The sequence below is a fragment of the Otolemur garnettii genome, unplaced genomic scaffold (assembly GCF_000181295.1).
Source record: "Otolemur garnettii isolate 467f Iridium unplaced genomic scaffold, OtoGar3 scaffold00020, whole genome shotgun sequence".
In the NCBI taxonomy this organism is placed as follows: domain Eukaryota; kingdom Metazoa; phylum Chordata; class Mammalia; order Primates; family Galagidae; genus Otolemur; species Otolemur garnettii.
The window spans coordinates 805371-816745 of record NW_003852415.1 but is presented as its reverse complement, the minus strand read 5'-3'; the positions used below and the strand labels follow the sequence as shown (position 1 = coordinate 816745).

The window sequence follows — 11375 nt, the reverse complement described above, 5'->3', positions numbered from 1 at the left end:
AGTTGGAGGTTGCTGTGAGCGTGATGCCATGGCACTCTACCCAGGGGGATAGCTTGAGGCTCCGTCTCAAAAAAAAAAAAAAAAAAAAGACAGTGCTCCTAAAAGCCAAGACATGCATTACAGGATAATATTTGGAATGGCAAATGGAAATGGGGGAAAAAAATCTTCTGACAAGTAATTACTTATTGGAAAAACAGTCTCTCAGGACTTAGGACATTCATAATGCTGCCCCTGTTTAGTCAATCAGCCATGCTTTTCTAGATCACAAAATGCTTTCTCTAAAAGGGTCTGGTCTGGTCTAGAGCAGGTAAACTATCCATGGGTGACAGAAGTTGCATGAATGAGTACTTTCTCTTCTATACTTCTTGAACATGGTCAAAACTCACACTAAGGAATTTTATAGGTGGCAGAAAAATACTTGTTTTCTATTCGTCACGTATAACAAAGTCTGCAGTTAGATAGGTCTTAAACTGCAGTTCAAAGAAGACACTGAAGAACTAGATGTGTAGGAGACAGGTATAACCTTGAGCTTATAATTCAGAAGGCAGGAAGGGTGTGGTAAGAGTCACAGTCAACATATATAATGCTGTTAGGAAGGCAGGGGGAAGGATCACTTCCAACCGCATCATGAGGGCTTATAAGGAAGATAGGTTTGATAGGTCTAAAGGGATGTGAGACTCTCTAGAAACTCACTGGCATGAGCAAAGGTGCTGAAGTGAGCAACTGGGAATTGTTCAGAGTAACTGGAACAGAGACTTCACATATAGGAGAGGAAGGAAACCAAACCATTAGGTTTACATGTAGAGTCTTAAAATGCCAGGTCAAGAGCTCCAGACCTTATTAGTGGACATGGGGAGGTATAGAAGGTTTCTAAGTACTACTTTAGGGAGTTGAGCAGTAATGAGCAGGATTGGCTGGTAGGATAGACTGGTAGCTGAGAGACTAAGAAGACGAAACCACCCACTAAGACAGCAAAGGGGAAGCTCGTGGATTATTGGTCATTATAGTTGTACTTCTGATTAGCTCTTTGCTTTACATGTACAACTCAAGTCTTCTGAGGAAAAACTCACCCTCCTATAAAAGGGACATATTTATTATGAAGACACAGAAACCATCACATACAAAGTATAATCCTCTAATATCCTGAAATACATACACATACACATTGTACATAAATTTATATTATTAATATAAAAATACATCATGAACATTTCTAAGACGACAAATATAAAACCAATAAATATTGCAATTCTAAAACATCTACTTACATTAAGTGCTGGTGAGTAAGATGACAGTAAAAGGAGGCCAAAGCAGACCAGAAAACCCACTGCCTGGCTTCTGGTTATAGACTTGAGTTGGTTTGGGGGAGGTATCTCAATCAATTTTCCCAAACACTTAAAAGTGCCTAATGCCACCAACTCTCAAAAACAGAGCAAAGGAATAATTGGACATTATGGCACAATTTTTTTGCCACACACACACACATCAACCGTGTTTAATGAGATAAAGAAATGTCAATAGTAAGCTCAACTTAAAATCGCAGCTTCTATAACCTAACCTTCTATGCAGCACCCCAGCAGAAGGCTTCACTTCTCATACTTATTCTTTGTGTCTCATGTTCATTTTTTTTTCTTTCAATAAATAAAGTAGCATGGATGGTCAAATGGCATTAATTGTAGCATGGGAACAAGGCACAAATGTCAGAAGATAGTCAATGGACCAGCTATTAAATTGAAGAGTGCTGTCCTCTAGACATTCAAGACCAAAACACTTGACAGCAACTTTTGTGTCCAAATACTATCAGACTCTTGCCATAGGATATTCTTTTCATAAAGAAAACTCCATGAATCGTGTGGAAGTCTGTCAGCCACAAAACCAACCTGCAAAAACTCACATGAGAATCCACACAGGCGAGAAGCTCTATTTTCCCTTTGCCACAGAAGCTACTGCCAGTCGTCCACTTAACACCACCACAAGAGGATGCATGAGAGAATCACCCTAAAAAATGTTCCCTCCACATCAGAAGCTTTCTAAGCTACTGGTCTGATGCAATGTGTAAACTAAATATGCAAGTATATATCGTGCCATAGTACTCATCTACTTAGAACATAAGGTATAATTTCCTGATTACGCTTTTCATTTATTGTCCTGTTTCATTAAAATGTAAGGCTAAGGAGGGCATGAAATTTGTCAGTTTCATTCACTAAAGTGTCTCCTCAAGTGCTTAGAAAAGTGGCTGACACATTTCCAATGGCCAATAAATATCTGTTGAATTAAAAAAAAAAGAAAACTCCATGCACTTGTCAAAACATCAGATGCTGGGTTCTGGCCTAGAAGACAAATATGGAGATCACAGATAGTGGATTTTATCCATGGGCTTGAGTTTCAGGTTTTAATACAGAGGCAGATAACTGGTGAAGAACTCCATGAGAGCTGCATTTAAGTCAGGAAATTCTCTTTTTCTTTTGTGTGTGTGTGCACGCATGTGTGTAAGTTTCTGTTATATAGGTGAACTATCTGATATGTGTTATAAGAAGGGACAAAATGTTGCCATCATCTCATAGCATATTCCTGTAAGGTCAACTATGGCCTCCAGTTTTCAACCAAATGGGAACTCCTATAAGCCACTTTCTTCTCCTATCTTTCAGGCCATATTGACTTTCTTGCTTGAATCTATAACAGATTAACTAGAACTTAAAAGTCCTTTCTGTCACTTTTAGATTGGTCTTGAGGTCTAGAGCCCAATGCAACTTGCATGGGCCTTTTCCTATACAGGCTAATTCCTGGAGGGACTCACTAAGTCAGAGATCTCTTTGCTTAGAGTCAGAACTGGAAGGTAGGGCTGGGCGATGGGATGATCAGGAGAAGTGCAGAGTTTAAAAAGCACATGTGCATTTTGAGAAGATTCTGGTTTCTCCAGCTGGGGATTCTTGAACTCAGTATATATTGGATTGTTCACAGGTCAGGCTGTATGGCCTGATCCAGAATCTGGTTGGTCTCTGGTCTCCTTGTTCATAAACACATGAAGACATGAAGTACAGCTATCAGAAACTGATAACTTCATAAATATGTGAAGACATGAAGTACAACTCAAAAGTACCCATTCAATCAAAATGTCACAAATGACTTTTCCATGACTGAGTCAAATCAGCTGTGAGATCCTGGGGCTCCTGAATCACTTCTTGAAATGATAAAGCAGGACTTTGATATTTAAGAACAATTAAGTCCTCTGAAGGTAAGAAGGTCAAAGTGTGGAAGCTGACTGAATGACTGGAATGATCCTTGGTTACAGCAGATTCTTCTCTTGCTGCTGAGCGTCCTCAGAGGTGCAGCGTGCCAGGACTAGGGGAGGGACACAGTCCTGGAGGTCCATCCTTGGCCTCCCTGGAAGAAGCAGTGAGGCGTGCATTGTCAGAGCTGCACTAGAAAGGAAGCTTGGTTACAGTTCCCAGGACATCCTGTCCACCAGCAGCTGCTACTTCTTGGGCTTTTCTAGAATGTTGAGGAATTTCCCCCGTGTCATTTCTCTGGCTGAAATCAAAGCATACGAAAGATCAATGAAAATCTGAAATCTGAAAAAAGGATCATAGGAAGATTTAATTTAAGAAATGCAAATTGATTTAAGTTACATATCACAACAGATACAATCACTATTAACTTCCAAAAAGGAGGAAAAACAAACCACTATTGACAACTAAAACCATACAAAGCTATTCTGAAGTTGGCAATTGCTATATAGGCCAACTGGGGAAGACTTCATCATTCACCTTTAAAAAATCTATCAGGGAATTCCCCCCAAACCTAGCTTTCTCTCTCCCAAGAATCTTAACTTAATACTCATGTTCACTATCTCAGGGGGGTTGCTCTTGGAGGCTAAAATTCAACCAAGATTACAGTCTTCTCTGGGTTGTTGGTCTCTGGACATTTATAATCTCAAATCGAAATTAGAGATCATTGACCCCATCTCTCAGGACTGGTAGTCCCTGGATACTGTAATATAACAGGGTTTATATTCCCTCAGTGCAGTTCATCTGTGGATGGTGTAATAAAGTAGGGTTTATAGAGCTTTGGTCTTCTCTCTCTTGGCATTGTCAGTCCTTAGATATTTAATATAGGCAGGCAAGGTTTATGTGTCTTTCTCTGACTTTCAGCACCATCAATCTCTGAATGCTGTACTTACAAGTGGGTTTATACAGCTACTTTCCCACATATAGGCTCCAAAATGAAAGCAAAACATTTCTCAATTACAAGGCCCACTCCAGAAGCACCCTCTCCCCACGTTTTAGCTCTGTCAAACAAATCTTTAAAATGCATACGTAGTATAACACCCCCTTCACCCTTATCCCATGGGGTCATCTTTTTGGATCTCTTAAATGAATTTAACAGTGCTGAAAGTTTCTGATTTCTGGCCCTATAACCCAGAAGTCTTCTGGAAGCATGCAGTGCGCACAAAGCAGGCTGTGTGGCCTCCCAAGAAGTCAGGTAGCCATGGAAGCATCTTCAAGGAATGAGGAGGACCTTGGCCCTTGCCTCCTTCCCAAGCCAAGAGCAAATGGTACTAGATTAGTAAATTCCCACTCGCCACTGCCCCAATTTAAGTTTAGCAGTTCCTTTTTCATTTGTACAGTGAAGAAACAACACAAACTCTGTCACCACAGGGAGGCTTTTAATAACTTCTAGCTATATATCCCCTTCCACTAGTTCCTGAACTCCAGTGAAAGGAAAGGAAATCCCATTAACTAGGAGTAGAAGCCCTAGTGCAGGTCTTGTTTCATATGCCTGCAACCCCACCCGAGCCCAAATCAAACTGACCATTCCTTCTGTTGTAGATGTACACAAAACACTGTACAGTCAAAGTCCCCACAAGACTTGCATGCAATTACTTGTTTATGTGCTTGTCTCCCACCACTAAAATGTAAGAACTGAGGGCAGAGATTGTTTAGAGCTCCTATCTGCTGAATAAATGTTGGCTGCCTGAATGACAATATACAAAAGAACTAGAACCAAGTAGGGGTACAATACATTTTAGTTTCCTTCCCTTCCACACACAAATAAGAAGACTAGTTAGTGGTCCTCTGTGCGCCATTCTCTACATTGCAAAAGTCTTTTAAAACATATTTGGCTTATTAGGCAAGGAAAATCATTTCCCTTGATGGAAGTAATGCCAAGTTAATGGAGAGATCTGGGGTCATGGAATAACTACTCTAAAAAAAATTCAATCAAGTACTTTCTTGGCTATGAGAGGCAGCTTCTTCCAGAGAACACAGGATTTGAACTCAGTTTAGTTCTAGCTCTAGCACTTAGCAGCTGGATGATATGCTGAACCTCAGTTTCTTCACCTGTAATGGGCAGTATGTTAATGCTACCTGCATGATTTTTCCCTTGGATATTAACAATAATCAAGATGCTTGATATAGTAGTAATTATTAACATAATACTTCCAGAGGTGGGTAATTAAGTTCTCTTCCTTTTACACTCCATGCTGTTTTTTTTTTTTTTTAGAAAAGTCTCACTCTCCCTTGTCTAGGCTAGAGTATAGTGGTGTGATCATAGCTCAATACAGCCTCAAATTCCTGGGCTCAAATAACCCTCCTGCCTCAGCCTCCTGAGCAGCTGGGACTACAGGTGCATGTCACCACACCCAGCTATTTAAATTTTTTTTTTTTGCTATTTTGCCCAAGGTGGTCTAGAACTTCTGGCCTCAAGTGATCCTCCTGCATTGGCCTCCTGAAGTACTGGGATTACAGTGAGCCACTGTGCCCAACCTGCGCTCAGTACTTTCTGAGTGAATGAATACATGGTGATAATGGAGGCTTACAATCTCAAATATCCCCTCATTCCTTGGACTCTTTCCCCTCAGCCTTAGGGGACTTTATATACTTTTGGGCAAAGTGGGTCTCATCATTTATTTCTATTGGATGAGTTATCTGCCTACTCTGAATGCTTATTAAGGTCTTTTAAACAGGTAACAAGTGATCTTGCAGCATGGTTAGAAGCTGGTGCTCTGGAAACCAGGCATGGGTGATACAAAACTCTACTAGGGAGAACTGAGCCTTGTTTTAAAGCCCTGGGCCTGGAGCACCACACTGATTTCCCTAATGATTTCTACCTACTGCCCTCGACACTTACCAATTCCTTATTGTTTTTCCCAAATGGGAGAATAATATTTTAAGACTTAGAATTTTTAAAGACCTAAACTATTTAAGGGACTAAAGGGCTTAAAAGGAAAAATAAATGGACATTCTGAAGTTTCTCCAGTGGCAAGCTCTCCTTGAATTTAACCAATCCTTTTAACAACCCCCTTCCACTCAATCATTCCTCCCCCTTCAACCTAATCCAACTACACAGAGCTGTAGGAAACCACCGTAAAAGTAGAAGTAATTCAAAAGACATCATCTCTTGCATGGGAGGGGAGAAAGTTTCCCTACTCGCCAGTCCCATATAGGAGATATACGAATGTGTGACACAGCCGCTCCCTAAAAGAGGGCTGGGCCCTATAAATCAGATCCTAAGCACCAACCCCTTTCTGTGCACCAAGAAATTGCTGTGGGTCAGGGGCTGCTCCAGAGCATGTGCCCTCCTGTTCACTTGTCATCAGAGATGTTAACATCTCTGATTAATTCATATAGCCCTTATTTTATTCCCCATTTCTTTACCCTTGCTCTTCTGCTCTGCGGAATTGTGAAGATTCTTACCAACCTGCTACAGTAATCACCGCCTGCTAACTGCACCCTCCGCCCCCCACAAACCTAGTGAAATTGTTTAGTGATGCCAACCGCGCTTTTAATTTGCAAGACATCAGACACAGAGGTAATTTATACCAACATCTGTTCATTTTTGACTTCTGAAACAAACTCACACATGCTGCTACAAAATCCCATTAGGAGTGGGGAGACAGCCTTCTGCTACTATTCTATATTCCTCATGTGCGTGCGCGCACGCGCGTGCACACACACACACACACACACACACACATATTCCAGTAGGATTTTATATATAAATGTGTTTTACTAAAAAAAAAACTCCCACCAAGAATTTCAAATCTCCTTGGGGAAAAACCTTTAGTGATGGCTACTGCCTCCTTACAGAGGAGAGATATTTCCATTTCCCTATGCCTAGTTCTGCCCCTTCTTCTTCCCAAAAGTAACAGCTTGGTGTAATTCTAGAATAAATGGCCAAGATAAGATTACATGCTCTTCAGCTTGGCACTTCCAGGTCCTTCATTCTCTCTTGGTTCTTTTTTCCCTGGAATGTATTATATAGAAAATAATTCTAGAGACAACAAGATTGCTCAGAGGGTTTTATCTAGTCAGTGAATTCTATTAACTATTTTCTGATTCTGGATTTATTCTCCAGGACTACAAGTTTCAACAGGAAGTCAACACTACTACCATTCTAGTAACTATGCCCAGAGGGATCCACTGATCATCAACCACCATGGTGTCTACTGTGCAGAAAAGAATCATGAGCCCCTCGTCAAGTCATGATTTATAGGTCCTCCTATGTTGTGCTTAGATCACAACTGGAAAAGCCACAATGCAGACTGTCACTGCAGTTAGGGTTAACGTGAATTGCTGCGGAGTGTGGAGAAGGGACTATTCGTACACATTGAAAGGCAGCAAATGGATAAACTACAATCAACTTCCGGGTTTCTACTGCCCTCTTTGCACTACCTCTATGGCTGCCAGGTTCATGGTAGCTGTAAACAGCTTGGTATACTTAGAGAGGTCAGGGATGAAAGGAGGGCTCCATCCTGCTTTCTCTGAAGGTGGTACGAAGTTTAATATAATCTCCTGCTTTCTCTGAAGGTGGTGTGTAGTTTAATATAATCTCTTCTTTAGACTTTCCAATTCCTCCATCTTACATTTAGCCTTGCCTCTGGCTTCCTTTCCACAATGACTATCCCCAAACTGTCTTCTCTGCAGTAAATTTTCTGGTGGCCGGTTGAAAAAGATTCAGTGGTACAGATTGATTTCTCACTGGTGAGGGGATGAGGGATTATCAGAGGCACCCTGGTTAACGAGATTGGGTGCAGACTCCCTCTCAAGACCAACCCTCTCTGCCAGGGCTTTGCACCTTTCTCCAATGACATATGGGTTTTCTTACGGAAAGATTTTCTAGATTATAACTTTGAGGCAATTGCCTGAAAAAATTCTGCTCAGCTTTTATGTAGGGAACAATGCAAAGATTAAATAACTCTTTAATGAAATGGAAGAAACTTATAATGTTTGCTTTTCAATTCTAGTGCAAACTATTTTGAACATTTCTGTGCTTCAATATAATTAAAAACATTTGTGAGTAAAGAAGTTATTTTCCAACTAGTTTTCTCACATCCAGAAGGCTGTTTTTAGGGAACTCTAACAAGAGTGGCCAGGAAACACAGGAGACCACATAACATTGTGAAAAGAACAAGATGTCTACGTAGCACTGGAGACACTTGGATTTGAACCTTAGCTCCTATACTGACCCTGGATCACCACAAGCAAGTTACCAAGTAATCTTTCTGAGCTTCAGGTTCCTCATCTGTTCCAGGTGGGATTAATAAAGAGGTCACATAAGACTCAGTAAATGCTAGCTATTGCGTATCTTTTTCTTTCATTTCAAACAAACAGTTTATTGTAATTTATCCCTACTTAAAGCATATTGTCCTACATGTAACAAGTATGTACAAAAAAGTTATAAAATGACTCTTGGGTTTAAAACTACTAATGAAAAACATTAAAATTGAACATGGTATACGTGGATTTTTTTTTTTTTTTGAAACAAAGTCTTATTATCTTGCCCTCGGTAGAGTGCCATGATGTCACAGCTCACAGCAACCTCAAACTCTTGGGCTTAAGAGATTCTCTTCCCTGAGCCTCCCAAATAGCTGGGACTACAGGTGCCTGCCACAACGCCCGGCTATTTTTTTGTTGTAGTTGTCATTGTTGTTTTAGCAGGGCTGGGCCAGGTTTGAACCCGCCAGCCCACGTGTATGTGGCCAGTGCCCTAACCACTGAGTTACAGGTACCAAGCCTTCGTTGTTGCTTTTTGTTGAGTGGTGAGAGAAAAATAACTTCATAAACTATAAAGATAAGAGTGGAATAAAAATGCCATCAATGGAGAAAGGGTTATGTTCACAGAATCAGTATTTTTCCCCCATCCCATCTCCATTTGATGGTTATCATGGATTACTAAAAAGAAAAAGGCAATATGCTTGTGAACAAATGCCAGTCACTCTGTACAATAAAGGAATGAGAAAGAGACAAATGAAAGAAGAAAGAAATCCATACTGGAGTAGGATACAGTACAACCAAGGTGTTCTCTGAGAATGCGTTCTCAGCCTGTGGGAATGGAGTTCTGGACTGAAAAGCAGGTTCCCTTTATAATAGACTAGAAGGTTCGCTTCTGTCTGCTGCTGGAATACATCAATTGTATCTTCAAACTCCACTTTCAACTGGTACATCTGTCTCATTAGTTGGCTGCCCATCAAATTGGAAACCACCCAGCTTCACGATAAACTATTGTTCATAATAGGTGTTCATTAGTTTATTAAGTGGTATATGCCTCTTGAACTTAAACTGCACCACAGAACTATACTCCCATCTTCAGATGCCATTGTTCTCAGTCTTCACATCTTTCTTGGCCTTTCTGTCACTCATGGTGAGCACTGGAGTCTCCTTAGCCACTGCTTCACAAGAGGTACCAGGTATGCATCAAATAAGGGCATGTACAGCACCAGGAGTCACAAAATGAGGCCTATTTCTTAAAAGATCTTCAAGGCTGAGGCAGGAGGAGCGCTTGATCTCAGGAGTTTGAAACTAGCTTAAGCAAGAGACCTCAATTTACTAAAAATAGAAAAAAAGACTTTGGTGTTGTGGCAGGTGCCTGCAGTCCAGCTATTCAGGAGGCTGAGGCAGGAGGATGGCTTGAATCTAGGCATTTAAGGTGCTGTGAGCTAGGCTGATGCCATGGCATTCTAGCCTGGGGCAACAGAGTGACATCTGTCTCCAAAAAAAAAAAAAAAAAAAAAAGGGCGGCACCTTTGGCTCAAAGGAGTAGGGTGCTGGCCCCATATACTGGAGGGGGCGGGTTCAAACCTGGTCTCGGCCAAAACCTAAAAAAAAAAAAATCCTCAAAGCAAAACAAATGGTAACATGAGTGACTTATATCTGTGTAAGACACCTACTCTGGCAAATTAAGCCCTGCTAGAGCAAAATTGGGTATGAGAGGCAGCAACCCTCCTCAACTATACTAACAGGTAACTTTTAACAAAAAGGAGCACAAAAAATCCTAGTTTAGTTTAAAATAAATGTACTAAAACATAATTAATTAGCTTCAAAGAAGATGTTCTGCAGAAATGATGCCATTTGTAATAATCATAGTTTTTAAGAAAATTACTTTTGGGGGCTGGGTGTGGTAGCTCATGCCTATAGTCCCAGGACTTTGAGCGGTGAGGTGGGTGGATCACTTGAGGTCAGGAGTCTGTGACCAGCCTGGGCAACACAATGAGACCCCATCTCAAAAAAAAAAAAAAAAATTAACTAGGCATAGCAGTACATGCCCATGGTCCTAGCTACTCGGGAGGCTGAGGCAGGAGGATCACTTGAGACCAGGGGTTTGAGGTTGCCGTGAGCTATGACTGCATGACTGCATGACTGCACTCCAACCTGGATAACAGAGTGAGACCTTGTCTCTAAAAAAATATATATTTAAAAAAATTACTTTTTCAGTGCTTGAAACTTTGAATGCACTCTAATAGCTGTAACAAGAGGGATCTACTTGTCAGTCATTGTATGTGTTGTGCAGAAGAGAAGCATGAAGGAGGCTGGGTGAACAGTGAAGTCAGTCATATGTAATACGGATGTCCTAGATACTAGGAAAATTTAAATAAACTGAAAGACAAGTTTTGTGACAGAAAGAGATTCTTCTGAAAGACCAAGTTGCCTTTTAGATGGAGTTAGCTATTAACAGGTATTATAATGAATTAGAAGAGAACAAAAGAAAACCAGTGTGATTTATAATGCTGATTTCTGTCTCACAGAAAGTTTCCCATCGCTACGGCACAGAGCTGGCGTACAGCAGAGAAGCTCCAGAGAAGTCTGACAGAGTGAGATTCTTCTCTAGGCTCTAGTTCAGTGTCAGTTCTCTGCAAGAAAAGTACCACTAAGCAATCAATAATTCCAGTTAAGGACTAAGCACTTTTTAATACCTCTAAGATGAGAGAGCATCTGGTGCTGGTGCCATTGTCAAGAGCAAAAGTAGCTGCGAGGCCTTTTCTTTGTTGTGACAATGGGACTCTGTTAGCTATCTATGGCAAAAGTATCTTGCTCTTGCTGTTAACCTTTCTCTTCCTCAATAAACTCTGTTTCATGTTTGCCTTAAAAAAAAAAAAA

At 40.8% G+C, this 11375-nt stretch overlaps 1 protein-coding gene across 1 annotated transcript in view; it reads right to left on the bottom strand.

Annotated features, from left to right (window-relative positions):
• Nucleotides 1–1824: 1824 nt before the first annotated feature.
• The window catches only part of LIN52 (lin-52 DREAM MuvB core complex component), a 119048-nt gene continuing 109497 nt past the window's right edge, over nucleotides 1825–11375 (bottom strand). The window contains exon 6 of the mRNA XM_012803425.2: nucleotides 1825–3531. Within this exon, the coding sequence (XP_012658879.1) occupies nucleotides 3476–3531 (56 nt within the window). The 3' untranslated portion in view covers nucleotides 1825–3475. The remainder of the gene's footprint in view (nucleotides 3532–11375) is intronic.